The following is a 20,400-nucleotide window of genomic DNA, read 5'->3' as shown; positions in this document are numbered from 1 at the left end:
TATATCTTATACATCTGATCAGATCTAATAGGTCTGATATATCTGATCAGATCTAATAGATCTGATATATCTGATCAGATCTGTTAGATCTGATATATCTGATCAGGTCTGTTCGATCTGATATATCTGATCAGATCTAATAGATCTGATATATATGATCAGATCTGATAGATCTAATATATATGATCCGATCTGATATATCTTATAAATCTGATCAGATCTAGTAGATCTGATATATCTGATCAGATCTAATAGATCTAGTATATCTGATCAGATATATCAGATCTGTTAGATCTGAGATATATGGTCAGATCTGTTGGATCTGATATATGTGATCGGATATGTTAGATCTGATATATCTGATCAGATCTAATAGATCTGATATACATGATCAGTTCTGATAGATCTGATATATATGATCAGATCTAATAGATCTGATATATCTGATCAGATCTGATATATCTGATTAGATCTGATATATCTGATCAGATTAATAGATCTGATATATCTGATCAGATCAAATAGATCTGATACATATGATCAGATCTATTAGATCTAATAGATCCGATATATCTGATAAAATCTAATGTATCTGATCAGATCTGATAAAATCTAATATATCTGATCAAATCTGATATTTTCGATCACATCTGATACATCTCGTTTAATTTAATGTATATGATCAAATCTGATCAGATCTGATACATCTGATCATATCTGATACACCTAGTAACATTTTTTTCAATAAAAAAATTATTTTCACATCAGGTATAAAATTAAATTCTATTCAGCAACAAAGCTGTTAATCACTTCCCGGTGATTACAATTCACGGTCATATTTTCGCCCCTTAATAAAATGTAACTACCTTGCCAACATACTGGTTAATATATATCTATACAACAGTGAAGCTCTCGTAGAGCCGGTTGCGGTTTTCCCCCGAAAATTTACTATGCACCAGCTTGACCGCGCGACTAAATTTCACTCTTCATTACTTCTCAAATTGAAAAAATAATCATCTTTCTATCATTAAAAAAATAAATAAATAAAATATAAAATCAATAACAAAGTTACATAATATACCTGTCAATATTCCGATATTAAAAAAGTTAATATACTCGTTTGTCGGCAGAAAATACCTCGGTTATTAATAGGGTCGTGTATCAGAATAAAAAGGGAAAGTTCGAATAAAATAATAAAATACATATATATTATATATATATACAGGAGGATTTTTGGTGGAAGTTTGGAATAGAAGACGATATTGAGCAAACGTTTTGTCTTGTACGTGACCTGAGAATTGTTGAAAAAGCTTCTTTTTTTTTTTTTTTTTCCAGCATTTGTTGATTTATGGAAGAAATGTAAGATGAATTGGTAACTTAAATATTTTCGGTGATTTATAGCTTCGTTGTGACGGAGGTCGACGGTCTAAGTCTAAATACAGGGGTCAGAACTTTTGTAAATATGGTAATGACCAATCATAACTCGAACTAAAATAAAAAATGACCATAAAAAAAAATGTCACTGGGACATTCCATAGTAAATAGTGGGACATTCGACTCTGGAATTCCATCAATTATAAGCTGTAATTATGCACTATTAAAAATTTTTGTAAAATTACAATCATATTACAAAACAAATAATAAGTAAAATTACAAATCAGTGTATAGCAATGCGAACTAAAATACAATTCATGTCATTTTCCAACATCTGCCAGCAAATCTATTAAGATATATTGTAATTTTACAATCTTCATGTATAAACCTAACAGGCATTGTAATATTACAGATACGTTGGTCAATTTTTAAGAAAAAGCTTTTTAATTTTGCAAACATTATTTGTCATCTGATTCGGCATAATTCTATGTAAAATCACAAAAAAATATTGTAATTTATATTACAATAATCTCATAAAAAATTTAAAAAGCTTTTTTTATTTTTACGATTTTCATTGTAAAATTACACAGTGCATTGCAATGTTACCAGACAATTTTAATTATATTAAACGAATTGTAATTCTACTTCACTGTTTTCCAATTTTAAAAACAATATTTATCAGTTTTACAAAAATGACACTGATGTATCAAAAAACAACAATGTCCTTCATATTTATTTTTATTAATTTTTAGTCTATGGTTGTTTATTTGTAATAAAAAATTCGAGGCATCATTTATCTTTTATAAATTTTAATATTACGCTCAAACGATCATTTCGAAATCAATATATTTGAATGAGTATATGTTAGACTTTAATTTTTATAATATTCATTGAATTATAAATAATGTAAAAGTTAGTTATTTTCCATCAATAAACAGCATAAAATAACACAAATAATGTAAATTATAAATAATAAGCCGTAAAGCTCAATCACCGCGTACGATTAGCTTATAAGAATAATAAGATGTTACATCACCTATCGGTCGTACGGCGTAGGGCGTTAGGTATCGGTCTGGCAAGCGCGCGGCTCGTGTTCGATTCTTAGTTAGGGTAAATATTATTTTCACTTTATATCATCAGAGTTGTAAAAATTAGGTCTACGTGAGATGTAAAATCTAGTCAGCGCTTCATAAAAATAAAATGACAACAAATATTAAATCATATCTTTCTTTTTTATTATTTCAATTCAAGTAAAATTCAAGGAAAGTATTGTAATTTTACAAACTTATTATTTTAAGTAATAAAAATTAGAAAAACGGTTGACCCTGGAGGCCATCCCTGCAACTTCCCGCTGACTCCATACTTAGGCGCTTAAAATTGCACCAATGATGTTTTTGAGCTCTCCAGGCTCAAAAATACATTTTATGTGTCATTTTGAGCTCTTCGAGCTTAAAGAGATAGCTTTTCTATGCTTTTGAGCTCTTCGAGCTCAAAATTCCGATAGGGATTTGATGACACTATTTTTTGAATTTTTAAACCGCAATAACTTTTGAATGAATAAACCGATTTTCACGCGGTTGGCAGCATTCGACGCAGTTTTTTAAGCCTCACAAAGAATCTCAAATTTTGAATTGATCGCGCTTTTTTCGGTTTTCTTTCGTTCACGATATCTCTCGAACGAATCAACCGATTTTGACCGGACTGGTGGCGATTGACGTGATTTTTTGAGGTTAAGAGCTGATTAGTTTTCGGAATTGAACCATTAAGCCGTTTAAAAGTGATTCCAAAAAAATCACATTTAAAAAAAATTTTTTTTTCAGTTTTTTGAAGATTTCTCAAAATCTATTGATCTGAATCGGTCCAAATAGTTTTCAAAATCTAAGTTTGATCAAGCCCTTTTGAATGGCACCAACCGCGATGAAATCGGTAAAGCCGTTCAAAAGTTATAAGTGGTTCACATACTTTCACACACACACACACACACACACACACACACATACATACAGACTCCGTGACAACCTCGTGGGGATAGTCAGGGAAGCTTCCTGTGACCTTTAAACGTCGAGATCTGATGAAAACTCGGTTTTTGCAAAACGGGGTGAAAACAATAACTTCCTGATTTTTTAAAATCTTTGATTTTTGTAGCGGGAAGTTAAAAGTTTTTTTTTATTGTGACTGGTGGGACAGGCATTTGTGACTGGTGGGACAAAATTTCTACACCAAGTTGGTTATTATAAAGACTATTATATTATTTCAACCTTAGAAACATTATTGTTTATATATTTAACTATAAATTATTTAGGATAATTAAAAAAAACTAATTAAAAAACACAAATAAATGATTTAGCTTGCTGACAACACGATCTTGATAAACTTAGGTGTTAATTAATAACGAATATAAAAAAATTTGTTCTTAAAACTATAATAATAAATATGTTAGTTAATAAGAAACATAAAATTAATTTGTTGTTAAAACTATTAAAACAACATTTGACCCGAATACAAGTTAGTTCGGCTAAAAATTTACTAAGAGAGAAAAATCGATTTTCTTATTGATTAAAAAAAACATTTCTTTACAACGTAAAATATTAACTTTTAATAATAAATTAGGACTAAATTAGAATTAGAGAAATTTTTCAATTTACGTCATTTTTACATTTGACATGAAATGTCCCCACTAAAAAACTGCCGTCGATTAATTTTAGCATCGGAGGGTGAATCCATACCATTTGTCTCCGACAGTAAAATTCAACAGACCCAGCAAAACCTTTATTTGTTCACTTTCTTTGGTCTCAATACCGAAAAAAAGACTACGCCTTTTATATATTTCACTTTAACAAAAAATAAAGAAGAAATCTTTCTTCGTATATTATTTAGCCTTGTAACCACCGTTACACCTCCCCATCCCGGCAACTCTATCCCGGCTTCTACGATTCCGGTCTGTATCCACAACTCGAGCTCTCTTGAGACAACGAATATTAATCCGCAGATACTGAGGAGTCCTTATCCTTAGACCGGGATGGGAAAATGGTTCTAGGGAGTAAACAAAGAAATTCTTTGTACGAACGCGAGTGCTTTGATTTCTTTTGAGGGGACAAAGGATGTTTGGAATTGAAGGTTTTTTTTTTTTTTTTTTTTTTTTTTAAGTAATCGCTATCATAATTGCGATGTATGTGAGGGAGATTAAATAATGGTGAAATTGTAGGAAATTTTGGGGGTTTATATTTGTAATTCTTGTGTAAACATGATTGTCGAATTTACATTTTTTTTTTAAATTCAAGTTTTGAATTATTAGAAATTCCAATTTTAATTTTGGAAAATAATATGTTAAATTTACATGAAAAAAATTGTAAAATTTGTAAAATGTTTAATTTACATCGAAAAATGTAAATTTTACATTTAAAAAATGTAAATTTTACATTAAAAAATGTAAATTTTACACTAAAAAAATGTAAATTTTACACTAAAAAAATGTAAATTTTGCGAGTGGAATAACTAATTAATTTACATTACAAATAATCTAAATTTTAGCAAGTAGAATAGATGTTAAATTTACATGGAAATATTTTAAATTAAAAAATTTATGACATGTTTAATTTGCATCGAAAAATGTAAATTTTACACTTAAAAAATGTAAATTTTACATTGAAAAATGTAAATTTAGCGAGTGGAATAACTAATGAATTTGCATAGAAAAAAATGTTAAATTTACATTACAAATAATCTAAATTTTAGCAAGTAGAATAGATCGTAAATTTACATGGAAATATTGTATTTATGACATATTTAATTTACATCGAAATATGTAAACTTTGTAATGAAAAACATGTAAATTTAACAGGTGGAATAACTGGTGAATTTACATGGAAAAAATTTTTAATTTACACAGTAAAAAATTTTGCGTCATTGCGTCAAAAAAATTTTGTGTTAAAAATTTTTATGTTAAATATTTTACACTTTTTTGTGTTAATTTAACACAATTAATGTTAAATTTACACATAAAAGTGTTATATATTTAACACAAAATTTTTTGACGCAATGACGCAAAATTTTTTACTGTGTACATTGTAAAAATGTTAAATTTATATTTCAAAAAATTTTAATTTTGGTAAGTGGAATAGATGTTAAATTTACATGGAAAAATTGTGATTTAAAAAATTTATGACATGTTTGAGTTACATGGAAAAATGTAAATTTTACATAAAAAAAATTTAAATTTAGCGAGTGGAATAAAAAATGAATTTACATGGTAACAATGCTAAATTTACATTACAAATAATCTAAATTTCAGCAAGTAGAATAGATCGTAAATTTACATGGAAATATTGTAAATTAAAAAATTTATGACATATTTAATTTACATCGAAATATGTAAACTTTGTATTGAAAAACATGTCAATTTAATGGGGGGAATAACTGGTGAATTTACATAGAAAAATGTTAAATTTACATTGGACAGAATATTAAATTTACATCTCAAAAATTTTTTTAATTTACATCGGAAAAAAGTGTTAAATTTACATTGCAAAAAATCTAAATTGTGGCAAGTGGAATAAATTTTAAATTTACATGGAAAATTGTAAATTTTACAATGAAAAATGTAAATTTTACATTGAAAAAAAATCTGGAAAATGGTTGACCCTAAAGGCCATCCCTGCACAGGAAGAAAAATGTCTTGATTGGAGAACAAAATTCTTGGCTCAAAAAAATTTTCTATTACATGTATAATCTAAAATTTTCCATCTCAAAAGTGTCAAATCAATTACTGCAGTTTAAAATTATTCAAAAAATCAGTCAATACACCAAAAAGCAGTTCAAAGTATCTTTTATTTATTTTCTCTATAAAAAAAATCCACTCTACGTTCTTTTAGCATAGCTATTTTCATTCAATCCGTTCTCTTTTACAGAATCCGTATGTTTTTTCTTTGTTTCTGTTTTTTTTTTTTTGTTTATGCACTGTTGAAAAAAACAAATTGGTAGAGGATCAATGAAATTCGAGCTTGTGTCCAGATAACAATTGCCTGTCAATTGCATTCGCATCCAGTATCCCTCGTGGTCAAGCAGACTTGTCATGGACTAGTTGTCTGCTGTAACAACCATTTTCTTCTTTTTGCTCTTCAGCGAAGTGAAACTGAAAATTCAAAATGAATACTACTGAAACAAACATTCAAATTACCCTCTTTAGATGTCTCTTTTCTGTTGATTCGATTCGTCACTTAAGCTTCGTATAGGAAAAAATAATGTGTGAAAATTAAAGAATTAAAGAATTAGTGACAGGGTTCCAATTATTGACACCCTATTTTATTTTAAATCTTATTTATCTACAATATTAATAACAATTTTTTTATACACTCTAAGAATTATAAAAAAATTAATAAGAAAAATATATTAATTAATTAAAATAATAAAGTTTAGTATTCTGAAACTTGTAAAATAAACTATTTTGAAGTAAGCACTAAAAATTTCAGATTTTTAATTATTTTTTAAACTAATCAAATTAAACATTTTTTTTTAATAAATAAATTAAGTATTAAAAATTAACAATATCGGATATTTACATTCAACTGAATGGTTATTAATTATAAAATAATTGGTGTCAATAATTGGTACACAAAATATATGGATCTGATATTGACAGGTGAGTTTATACCAAGCTCTAACCTCTCCAATCAGACTTTACTTATTGTATTTAGATCAGATTAATGGTGACACGTAAACATTAAAGATGTCAATAATTGGTGCAACGGTATGTCACTAGTTGGATCAATCGATTTATCAGCCTGTCAATAATTGGTGTATCCGGATGACTGTCGATTGAAATTAATTATTAAACTTGAGAAAATATTATTAAAAAGTATTAATTTTGTTTCTCAAAAGATTAATTAATATAATGTAAAACAAAAAATTGGACAATCTTAATTTAAAATATGTTTAAAAAAATGAAATCCTAATTTTTGTTAAATTGCTCTGTACTTTCTTAACTATTGATATTTTTAAAGATATAAGCTCAACCCGATGTTACATTCATCAAGAGCTTTCATTTGAGTACCCACATGCATTTTTGATATATTTTTCATATATTTATATATATAATATATATAAATATATGAAAAATTGATGTGGGTACTCAAATGAAAGGTCTCGATGAGTGTAATGACAGAGTGAGCTTATATCTTTAAAAATGTCAATACTTTACGAAATACAAGGTCATTTCTAAATTACTGACATTTTTAAAAATATAAGCTCATCCCGATGTTAAACTCATCAAGAGCTTTCATTTGAGTACCCACATGCCTTTTTTTTATATATTTTTCATATATTTATATACATAATATATATAAATATATAAAATATATGAAAAATTGATGTGGGTACTCAAATGAAAGGTCTCAATGAGTATATCATCAGGGTGAGCTTATATCTTTAAAAATGTCAATAGTTCACAAGATACAAGATCATCTCTTAATTACTGACATTTTTAAATAGATAAGCTCATCCCGATCTAACACTCATCAAGAGCTTTCATTTGAGTACCCACATGCAGTTTTGATATATTTTTCATATATACATATATATAATATATATAAATATATGAAAAATTGATGTGGGTACTCAAATGAAAGGTCTCGATGAGTGTAATGACAGAGTGAGCTTATATCTTTAAAAATGTCAATACTTTACGAAATACAAGGTCATTTATAAATTACTGACATTTTTAAAAATATAAGCTCATCCCGATGTTAAACTCATCAAGAGCTTTCATTTGAGTACCCACATGCCTTTTTTATATTTTTCATATATATATATATATATATATATATATATATATATATATATATATATATATATATATATATATATATACATATATATAAAATATATGAAAAATTGATGTAGGTACTCAAATGAAAGGTCTCAATGAGTATATCATTAGGGTGAGCTTATATCTTTAAAAATGTCAATAGTTCACAAGATACAAGGTCATCTCTTAATTACTGAGATTTTTAAAGAGATAAGCTCATCCCGATCTAACACTCATGAAGAGCTTTCATTTGAGTACCCACATGCAGTTTTGATATATTTTTCATATATACATATATATATAATATATATAAATATATGAAAAATTGATGTGGGTACTCAAATGAAAGGTCTCGATGAGTGTAACATCGGGATGAGTTTATATCTTTAAAAATGTCATTAGTTCACAAGATACAAGGTCATTTCTTAATTATATATCTAGAGATGTAGTATTTTCGAATGCAGCCTAAATACTTATCATCATAAATTCACTATCAGTGAGAATGATATAAAACCTTAAAAAGGAAAATCTCCAGGTCAAGATTTTTTTAACGATACCAAATTTAACCATAAAAAACCCATTTTATTATATAAATACTCTGGCCACAAAATTTTACTTATTCTCTTAATAATATAGATAATTCAATTTTTTGGTATATGAAAATTTTAATTTTAAAATTATGGCTTTTGATATCAAGAGTTTAACACCATTAATTGTTAATTAATTACATTTGAATGTTTTATGATATTGATTATGTATTTCGGGGTAAATCAAGACTAATATCAGCGATAATGTATGAAGTCGCTGCAAAAAGCGCGGTTGCCATGTCCAGGTTGTCGGGAGTTTCTACGTCCATTGTGTCGCCTTCAGAATGATGGAACCAGAAGTAACGTTCGTTTTTGTTCCACAAAGACGCTCCAGGTACGCCATCATTCACCCAGTTTTCGATATCTGGGCCACTGTGAGGTGTTTTCACTTCCAGAGGCGTCATTTTTGACAATAATCTGAAAAAAAATCATTTTTAAAATAATAAATAATTTTTTATATTAATGAAAAAAATTGTCTTAATATTTCTTAAAGAATTTTTTGATTTTGATACAAGAATAAAATTTTTGGCCAAAAAAATTTTTTTTTTTGTAAATTTTAATATGATTCAATTTATTTTTTTAATAAATCAAATTAATATATCGCGTTACTAGAACCATAAGGGCGTATAAAAAATTTTTTTTTGCTCCAATCAATGTAAAAATATTGAAAACATTAACATCTATGGAAAAAAGGAAAAAAAATTTTTTTTTTGTGATACGCCCTTATAGTTTTAAGAAAACATTTTTCTAAAACCATAAGGGCGTATCCTGTTTTTTCGGTTAATTATCGATTATAGGTCGGAGTAAGAAAAAAAATTGCAAAGGTGATAGAAATTATCACTCCACAACTTAATTTATATCAACAAATATTTATTTGAGTGAAAAAACGAATGAAAAATTAAGAAAAAATAAATTCATAACAACTTGAGAACAATCGGTATGTCTTCAAGTTAATAAAATTAGCCTCAAAGTTTTTCAAAATTGATTTTTTTTTTACTTCAGATCTATTTACAATTAACAAAAGAGTTTTGTAAGCCATTTAGAACTTTAATTTTAAAAAAGCCATTCAAAAAGAACTTTGTTCTTAAGAATTGTTATGATTCTTTAATACCAATATCTTGAAGCAAGTTTGATGACCTAAATCATTTTTGTATATCAGGCATTGGCCCATAAAATATCATCGGTATTATCAAAGTTTAATTTTCAGCCATGGTCATAGTTTATAAATTTTTTTGTCATTATCTAGTTAAAAAAAAAATTAGGAAATCTTTTTTTTTACTTTCATAATCTTACACTGATAGAAGGATTTGTTTATAGTTAAAAATAGTTGTTAATATTTAACAAATCATTTATTAGAGCCCACTTTTTAGTCCTTAACAAATATTTCTTAGTATTTAAAAAGATTTATTAATATTTAATAAATGAATATCAGATTTATTAAATACAAACAAATCATTTTAAATACTAAGAAATATTTGTTTAATAAATCCTTCTATCAGTGTAGACACAGACGATCCTGACGATAGAGATGGCATTGGAGTAATACTCTGATGAATTTATTTTTCCTTAATTTTTTATTAGTTTTCTCATTTAAATAAATATTTGTTGACATAAATCAAGTTGTGGAGTGATAATTTCTATCACCTTTGCAATTTTTTTTCTTACTCTGACCCATAATTGATGATAAACCGAAAAAACAAGATACGCCCTTAAGGTTTTAGAAAAATGTTTTCTTAAAACCATAAGAGCGTATGACAAAAAAAATTTTTTTTTTCGTTTTTTCCATAGATGTTAATATTTTCAAGATTTTTACATTGATTGGAGCAAAAAAAAATTTTTATACGCCCTTATGGCTCTAGAGTAACGCGATATTTCTTTTAGCATTATAAAAAATATTTTTCAGTTATAAAAAAAATTTTTTAAAAATAAATAAAATTACTTAGTAATCCGACGAAGAATACAAATAACTTCCGGCGACCCAGTAGCTTCCCACCCAAGAGGTAAAAAAGTTCCAATATCAGACTCCATAACCATCTGCAGATTTTTCTCCTGGCTCCTGTACTTATTAATATAATAATTAGCTCCAATAATTCCCATTTCCTCAGCAGTCCACATAATAGAGCGAATAGTCCTTTTGGCCTGCAAGCCCAAGCCCTTGAGGAGCAGCACTGAGACCCAGGAAGAAAAAGCGCCGCCTCCGTCGTCCATGGCGCCCTGGCCAACGTCCCAGCTGTCTACGTGCCCGGAGACCACGACGACCTTCTCGGGTTGAGTGGAACCCGAGATCTCCGAGACTAAGTTCCTGGAACGGCCGCTGGCCAGTTGGTGCGCCTCCATCTTGATGCTGATTCTTAACTTCTTGCCTCTTTTCGCCAGGCGGCCCAGCAGGTGCGCGTCTTCCACTGTGATACAAGCCGCGGGGATCTTCTTCACTGACTCTGAGTAGTCCATCATCCCGGTGTGCGGCGAGTAGATTGAAAATGGGGTGATGCTCCTAATAAGAGTCGCTACTGCTCCTACTTTGGCTGCTTCGATAGCACCACGGCTGCGGTATTCTACTGTTTTACCGTACGAGATGAATTTTTGGTTGTATACTACTATTTTTCCCGGGATCTGATGAATAAAAAATTGGAATTAATACATTTTTTTATATTACGGCGAAATTATTGGGCTTGGAAAAAAAATTTTGGCACAAAAGTTTAACTAAATTTAATTGAAAAAAAAAAAAAATAAATAAAAAATGTCTCTTATAATTTTCTTCGAAGATTAATCAGAAAGCCGCAATATCAAAATTATTTATTTGTTTATTTAATTAGAATGCTAAGCAATGGCCGAATGGCAAAAATAGAAGAGTATAAACAAATCTACATGAATATTTTAACAATAATTGGATTTCGCTAATAGAACAGTAAAAACAAAAGTTCTCAAAAATTAGAGAAATGTAATCAGCTATTTACAATCAGAAAAAATGAGGTAAAATAAAAGTAAGCAAGAAATTTTAAGATGTGTCGGACTAAGTTTAGATTTAATGCACTGCAAATCACTTAAAATTTTAACGATTTGAGTCATCAGTGAGGCTAGATATCAAGTTTTCCTTAAGCTCAAGATCATGGAAAAATTGGTAAGCTTTTGTCGTGAAATTAAGATTTTTAAAATTGGCAAAAATTATGTTATTAATTATGAATCTCAATTTTTGATATTACGGCGAAAATATTGGACTTGAAAAAAAATTTTTGGAAAAGTTATTCCAAATTTAATTTTATAAAAAAAAATGCCTTCTATGATTGTTTTATACAACCAATTGTTTCACTGTATAATTTAAAAAATTAAAATTAATTTTAAATAATTCAAGTTTTTTGGTAATTATTTTGGAAAATTTTTATTTTGAAATTACGAATTTCTGATTAGTCCTAGGAGAAAATTATAAGACATTTTTTTGTAAAATTAAATTTTGAATAACTTTTATTTGAAAACATTTTTTTAAGCCCAATATTTTTGCCGTAATATCAACAATTAAGATTTATAATTAATAATTAAATTTTTTGATAATTATTAAAATTTTAATTTTGAAATAACGAATTTTTTATTGGTCCTAGTGTTGGAGTTTGAGGAGTAATGTCATTAAGGGGAAATGTTGGAATCAATGACATACTTTATCAACAATTATGGTTTTATCCTTCGACAAAATATCCCGGACAAAATATCTTAAATAATTAAATTTTTCAATAAAATAATTACAAGCTTGTTACCGTGTTGTGCCCTTTTATCATGAATTTTGTGATATTGCGTGACTAATGCAAAAAGGGCGCATAGCTACAGGTTAGTAGGGATCCATGCTAAAAGGGCGGATTAAAAAATTTTTTTTTGTCATTCTTCTAATTAAAATCACTCGAAACACAAAGATCTGTAAAAAAAAAAAAAAATCGAGTATACTAAAGCTAAAAGAGAGTGACTCAAGACATGCGCCCTTTTAGCTTTTAGAAAAGTAGTGCCTAAAGCTAAAAGGGCACAAAAAAAATTTAAGTTTTTATAAAAAATTTTGATAAATAGCTTCACAAGACATAAAATAAAAAAGTTTTATGAATAAAAAAAAATTTCTTAACAGCCGGTCTCTACATGGAAAGAATAAGATGATACTGGGTATCATCCCAGATTATACTCAGTATTATCTGTGGTGAAAAAAAATTTCAGATAGAAGCTAGAAAAATCCAGATTATACTGCGTGATATCTGGATTATGCTCATTGTAATCTGGATTTACAAAAAAATTTTTTTTAATTTCCGAAAATCATATACAACCATATCGGTATCTTGGATTTTTTAATTTTTTATTTTATATCTTTTTGTAAAGAAATAAAATTTTTTTTTCTTAATAGTCTTATGAACGTGGACTTGGCGTGATTTTTTTACAGTGAAACTGTTTTTGTTCGGATTTCAGGATTTTTTGTAATTATAATTAAAATTGACAATTTTAATTTAATACATTTCCGGTGGCAAACTATCCCCTTTAAGCTATAGTTCATGTAAAAGTTATTCTAGCGCCGCCTGGCGTGTGTAATTGCAAGCTGTCAAATATCTTTTTTTCGTAGAAATCTATCTATTGCATTGGTCCTTGTGTCGGAATTCACACGGAATTTTGTCATTTTAACCCCAAATTTGGTAGGAATCTTCTGTGGGGGATAAAGAAATAATCTATGGACGAATTTCACGATAGCTCACTCCACAGGGGGTTGCGGGGGCAGATATTAACAATGAAAATTTTTAATTTTCAAACTATAGATCCTACAGACGGCAAATTTAGTTGGAGTCTTCCATATGTGGTGCGGAAATGTTTTAAGAGCGGATTTTACAGCAACCCACCCCCAATAAAGATTGCGGGGGTGGGTGTTAGAATGTTAAATTTCTATCTCCAAACTGTAACTTTCTACAGACTCTAAATTTGGTAGGAATCTTCGTGTATAATTTTAAGTTCAGCTAAGAATGGATTTTATCAAATTCTAACCCCAAAAGGGATTGCGGGGACGTCAGCAGTGAAAAACGTTCACTTCCAAACAATAGTTTCTATAGACTCGAAGTTTTGTAAGAATATTTTATTTATAATGTAGAAATCATCTCGAATAGGATCTTATGAAATTCCTCCCTCACATAAGAGTGCGGGGGTATTAATTGTCAAAAAATTCATATTCTTCAAATATCAGTTCCTACAGACATAAAATTTGATAAAATCTCAAGAGAAACAGGAAATTTTGGAAGTTCAGGGAAGGTTTAAACGGTGAAAAACATAAATAATAAACAACAGAAAATACTAAAAATGACAATTTAGTTTTTCAATACACAATGTTCTGAGCTGAGTAATGAGGTCTGATCTCTTTGGGTCCGTTCCTAGCTGTGAAGTGAGGTCCGATCTTTTTGGTCTGTTTTGTTTTCAGAAATAAAAAAAAGTGTCAGTTAGTTGTTAAAAGAAATAAATTAATTTCAAGCCAATTAATAAAATCTATCATCAGTTTGTCAGTGCGCAAGGAATTTTTTATTGTTATTGTTTCAAAATACCAAGGAGAAGACGACCTGACTTAAGTTGTCGAAGTTAATCAAATGTGGGAATCAAATCGGAGTTTCCGTGTTTCGTGCATGGGAAATTATACGTCGCGTGTTCGTGAGTCAGAAAACCACCATCTTTATATATTTACGCACCGCAAGAAAAGATAAAAAATGTATTCCATCAGAAAGCTTTAAATTAATTAAGTGTATAAATACGGTGCATTTAATGTAAATAAAAATTTTGTATTCAGTTTTGACTATACTTTTCAAAAATATATGTAGATGATACTAAGTTCACCGGGTCGTCTAGTATATATATATATATATATATATATATATATATATATATATATATATATATATATATATATATATATATATATATGTAATATAACGCGGCTTCCCTAGCGGTTTTGTAAATGCCGAAAAAATGTCGCAATTATACAGTATTAATGCGGTATTTTTTTAGCATTTTTTCGGTTGTTTTGGTCAGTTTTTTTATCCAAAAATTACGGAACATTTACCGTAAAAATAAGATACATTTACGCTGAAAATGCGGCATATTTACGGTAATAAGGCGGTAAAATGACTGTATTAAAACCATATTTAAAAAATGGTGTCAAATTAAATAACGCTCGGACTGGGATTCGAACCTAGAACCTCCTGGGGACATGTCGGCTACTCTACCATTTGAGCTACCCGGTCTGTACCATATTGTTTTTTTGCTTATTCTATATACATTAAGCCACACCGTCCATCTTACGATAAGCATATTTAAAATTAAATAATATAATTATATATGTAAAACAATATAACTTTTCGATTTTAGAAAATTTGCAATTTTCTAAGTGAGAAATTAAAAATTGAAATTAAAATTAGAATATATTTACTTAACATATGTATTATTTTATATTAATTATCGCTAAATACCTAATTAAAAAATAATATTCTACATATTTTTTATTCAAAAACAGTATTTGTTATTGCAAAGTAGCGATGCAGAATAAAAAGCAAAATTTGAAATTTTTCATTTTATTCATTTCTAACATAGAAGTGAACTAAAAATAAAACTAAATCTTTAATAATTTTCCATTATGTCAGAAAATATTCGGCAAAATTACTGTATTATTACAGTAATTATTTGGAATTTTTTGGGTAAAATTTGGGCATTAATGCGGTAATTGTATAGTATATTTTTGGTAACTGTACAGCATAAGTGCAGTATATATACTGGATAACTACAGTATAAAAACTGGCCAAAACAACTATAGTTTGACTGCATTATTACTGAACTATAACGGTAAATATACGGCATGAGCATAAATGCCGAAAAATTACGGTATTTTTACGGCATTATCGAAACCGCGAGGGTTGTGGACACGATAGTGTCTACAATTCTCAACGGATTTAGATGAAACTCGGTACACATATTATTTGGGTAATTACCTTGAACGAGTTCAAAGATGAGCAAAATCGTTCAATTAGTTTAGAAATGGCGGCCATTTAAAATTTTCAAAATAGTAAAAATCACGTCTTTGGTCACTTTATTGATGTATAACTTTTGATTGAACAGAGATAGCTAATTTTTAAAAAATTCATGTGATAGCTCATGAAATTACCTTTAATTTAACGTATATAACATTGACATTTTGACCATTTTTAGTTATTTTATCAAAGTTAAGAGTGCAACTGAACCATTTTCAGGTAATGTGTAGTACAAACGACTTATGAATGTTATTATATCGAGAATTCTTAACAGACCCTAACGAAATTTAGTATATAGATTCCTCGGATAATTAATTAATTAGCTTGCATGAGCCCTAAAATGAGAGAAATTCGTTAAATTAATAAGTTTAGAAATGGTAGCTCCTCAAAATTATCAAAATAGTGAAAATCATGTTTTCGGTGACTTCTCTGATGTATAACTTTCGATTGAAAAGAGATTGTTAATTTTTGATAAATTCATGTGAAAGCTCATGAAATCGCCTTCAATTTGACGTTTATAAAATTGACATTTTTACCATTTTTAGTTATTTTTTCAAATTTAAGAGTGCAATTGAACCATTTTTTAGGCAATGTGTAGTACAACCGACTTATGTACGTCATTCTATCAAGAATTTCATTTAGTGAAATCTACCTTCCATTTCGGGTGTGACCGAATGGCGTTTTTTTAGTCTCTGGCCATCCGCTTTTTACATAAGAAAAAAGTTAAAATCTAAAAATCTGGATCGCTATAGTTTGTGCTGATTATTTTCAATAATTTTAAATAGAAATTATAAAGATAATTGATAATAGTCAAGTAATACGCGTAATAAAAAACATGAACTACTATTATAAAATATTATATAAAAAAGAAATCAAAATAAATTTGAAAAAAAAATTGTAACCTCAAAAAACCGTTCTGCTTACGGTATATACACACTCGGTAGTCTGGCTTGAAAACGGAACTTGGCGCCAGACTCTATCGAGTCTGTTGATTATACTAACTACTATCTGAAATTTTTTTTTACTCAGTATAATCCGGGATGATATCCAGTGTCATCTTGTTTTTTTCGCGTATGATTGCAGCTTTATATTTACCTTCTAGACAAAGAAGAATTTTGAAAAAAACGCTCTGCTACGTAATAGATTTTTTAATTATCAATTTCGTATAGCAGGGTGTTTTTTTTTAAATTTTCATTTGTTTAAAAGAAAAACATAAAATTACAATAGCTTTATAATCATGAATGCACACCGAGGATAGTACCGTTTCTTGCAGTGAGTGCGACGCGAGAAAAAGAGGGAATCAGCTGTTTTTAAGTACTTAAACAATATTGAAAAAATAATAATTTTTAACTATTTTATACAAGCAATGGATAATTAAATTAATCTAAAGCTAATGGGATTGAAATAATTTTCAAATAAAAAATAAATTAATACAATCACGCATATTTTGGAATTTTGCACGCCTCATAGCGCGAAGCGCGTGAGGTTGTGCTTTATACTCGACTCGTCAAGGTCAAGCAATTTTGTGATCTTTAAATATCTCTATCACAACCATATATCGGGAACCAATCCCAACACCTAGGAGAAAATTATAAGTGACATTTTTTTTATAAAATAAAATTTTGAACAACTTTTATTTAATAAATTTTTTTTATATGACCAATATATTCGCTGCAATATAAAAAATTAATAAAAAAAAAATATTAAATGACTATTCTTCATTAAAACTAACCTCAGAAGCGCGCCTTTTTAGTTCTTCAAAACTCTCCACAACAATTGCTTCGGCCGTTATTCCTTCAGGTGGCGTTCCAATGCTATAACCAAGTCCCAGCATCCTTAAATTTTTTTCCCGAGGAGACAACATTGTCGCTGATTCATTTCCTCTAGAATAAATTAAATTAATACCACATTAAATTAAATAACTAAAATATTAAATATAAACAGACTCGATAGAGTCTGGCGCCAAGTTTCGTTCTCAAGCCAGACTACCGAGTGTGTATATACCGTAAGCAGAACGGTTTTTTGAGGTTACAAATTTTTTGCACGCCTCATAGCGCGAAGCGCGTGAGGTTGTGCTTTATACTCGACTCGTCAAGGTCAAGCAATTTTGTGATCTTTAAAAGCCTTTATCGCAACCATATTACACTTATTCAATAATATAAGTAATGTACACCGAAAAACACTTAAATTAAACCATCTTTTACTTTTTAAAATCATTTCATGTTGCTATTTTGAAAAAAATTTTACGTGGACGTCCGGATGTCACCTCATTTTGGATGTACCAACGATTACTCCCGAACAAATTGATATTTCAAGACCGGACCTTTTTTATTAGCTTAAGAATTCGATGAACTGGGTCCGTATTTCATATCAGTGGCCTAGCTTATGTATTTTTTTTTAAATTGAATTTTTATTAAAATTCACGGATACAACCGTACAAAGCCAAACGAACTTTTCTTATTTGTCACGTGAAAACTATGGCGTCACTTGATCAAGCTAGATTTTTTTAGACTGCCTGCGTATATGACAAGAAAAAAGGGCGCCGATATTTAAAAAAAAAATAAAAAATACTCTGTAAGAAACTACTTAATTATAATTTTTTTTTTTAATCAATTACACAATTAATTTTTTTCTTAAAAAATGATTGAGCGTTATGAGGCGTGCACTTTTGGATTCTCCAAATTTTTTCAAATTTATTTTGATTTTTTTTTTATATGATATTTTATAATAGTAGTTCATGCTTTTTATTACGCGTATTACTTGATTATTATCAATTATCTTTATAATTTCTATTTAAAATTATTAAAAATAATCAGCACAAACTATAGCGACCCAGATTTTTAGATTTTAACGTTTTTCTTATGTAAAAAGCGGACGGTCAGAGACTAATCAATATAAGGATGCATGCTAATCTTATAATAGATGGGAAACTACAGTGAAAAAAAGATATTTGACAGCTTGCAATTACACACGCCAGGCGGCGCAAGAATAACGTTTACATGAACTATAGCTTAAAGGGGATAGTTTGCCATCGGAAATGTATTAAATTAAAATTGTCAATTTTTATTATAATTACAAAAAATACTGAAATCCGAGCAAAAAACAGTTTCACTGTAAAAAAATCGCGCCAAGTTCACGTTCATAAGACTATTAAGAAAAAAAATTTTTATTTCTTTACAAAAAGATATAAAATAAAAAATTTAAAAATCCAAGATACCGATATGGTTGTATATGATTTTCGGAAATTAAAAAAAATTTTTTTGTAAATTTAAAAATTAAAAGAAACAATTTTGGAACGTACTTGGTGTGCGTCATTGTGTACTTCAATTTCTTTTTAAAAGTCCTAGTAGATAGATTTTAGGAATTTCATAAAAAGTGAAATTTTTCGTAACCACGCACACTAAATACGTTCCAAAATTGTTTCATTTAATTTTTAAATTTACAAAAAAATTTTTTTTAATTTCCGAAAATCATATACAACCATATCGGTTACTTGGATTTTTTAATTTTTTATTTTATATCTTTTTGTAAAGAAATAAAATTTTTTTTTCTTAATAGATAGATAGATAATAAATTTTATTGTTCCTAGAGCCTAAGCTCCCTCAAGACCATCAGCAATAATAATACATTAATTTACATTTTTACGTATTATAGTAAAATTAAGTACAAATTAATTATTAATTAATGGAACGTTCACATACAGCTTTTTAGTGATAGGCAGAAAGATCTTATAATTATAAAATATAATTTAATTTAATATAAATTTAAAGCAATAATTCAGAGTGATAATTAAAATAATTACAAATAAATCTAAGACGCATAGGTATTCAAAAATTCCAATTGAAATTGAAAGTGAAAATCGAATTTAAATATAATTTAATTTAATTCAAATTTAAGTATCACATTGAAAGAAATGATTGAAGCAAGCATTTTTAAATTCAACCAAATTATCCACAGCCACAGTCTCAACTGGCAGATCATTCCAAATAGTCTTATGAACGTGGACTTGGCGTGATTTTTTTACAGTGAAACTGTTTTTGTTCGGATCCACAGATTCGGTAGAATCTGGCGCCAAGTTCCGTTCAAATCCATTGTAAACGGAGCGCCAGACTACCGACCGTGTTTACTGTAAGCAGAACGGTTTTTTGAGGCTGCGAAATTTTATTTAATTCTACGGTACTTTTTTTATCCAATTTGTTTATCATAACAGTAATTCATAATTTACTTCACCGTATTAATTAATTATATTCACTTATAACAATTTATTAACTTGAAATTATTAAATTTTATCAGCACATACTATAGCTCGTTCACAAATTTCGATCCTGACTTTTTTTTATGGAGAAAGGTCAGCGCCACAGACTAGATAAAATAAAAATGTGTAGTAATCCTCCTATAGATAAGCAACTACAGTTAAAAAAAGTAATTCACAGCTTACATTTACGGCCGCCAGAGTGCACTGGAATTACATCTACATAAACTGTAGCTTCAAGGGGATAGTTTGCAGTAAAAAATGCAGTCAACACGAGATTTAAGTTGGTACCGATTGTAAATTTTCATTATAATTACAAAAAATACTAAAATCCGAACAAAAACAGTTTCACTGTAAAAAAGT

General features: G+C 28.5%; 1 protein-coding gene across 3 annotated transcripts in view; it reads right to left on the bottom strand.

The window, feature by feature from the left end:
• Positions 1 to 20,400, bottom strand: part of LOC123263541 (carboxypeptidase Q-like) — a 46,052-nt gene that overhangs the window by 17,604 nt on the left and 8,048 nt on the right. For 2 of the 3 annotated variants that reach the window (XM_044726400.1, XM_044726398.1), the window contains exons 3-5: positions 17,518 to 17,668; positions 10,703 to 11,376; positions 8,819 to 9,180 (exon numbers count right to left, since the gene is read on the bottom strand). In XM_044726400.1, coding sequence (XP_044582335.1) covers positions 8,928 to 9,180; positions 10,703 to 11,376; positions 17,518 to 17,668 — 1,078 coding nt within the window. In that variant the 3' untranslated portion in view covers positions 8,819 to 8,927. Of the gene's footprint in view, positions 1 to 8,818; positions 9,181 to 10,702; positions 11,377 to 17,517; positions 17,669 to 20,400 lie in introns of those variants that run through there. The other variant, XM_044726399.1, reaches the window with a different exon arrangement.

The sequence above is a fragment of the Cotesia glomerata genome, linkage group LG4 (genome assembly GCF_020080835.1).
Source record: "Cotesia glomerata isolate CgM1 linkage group LG4, MPM_Cglom_v2.3, whole genome shotgun sequence".
In the NCBI taxonomy this organism is placed as follows: Eukaryota; Metazoa; Arthropoda; class Insecta; order Hymenoptera; family Braconidae; genus Cotesia; species Cotesia glomerata.
Note: the sequence above shows the minus strand (reverse complement) of the source record. Positions and strands in the feature narration are given on the sequence as shown.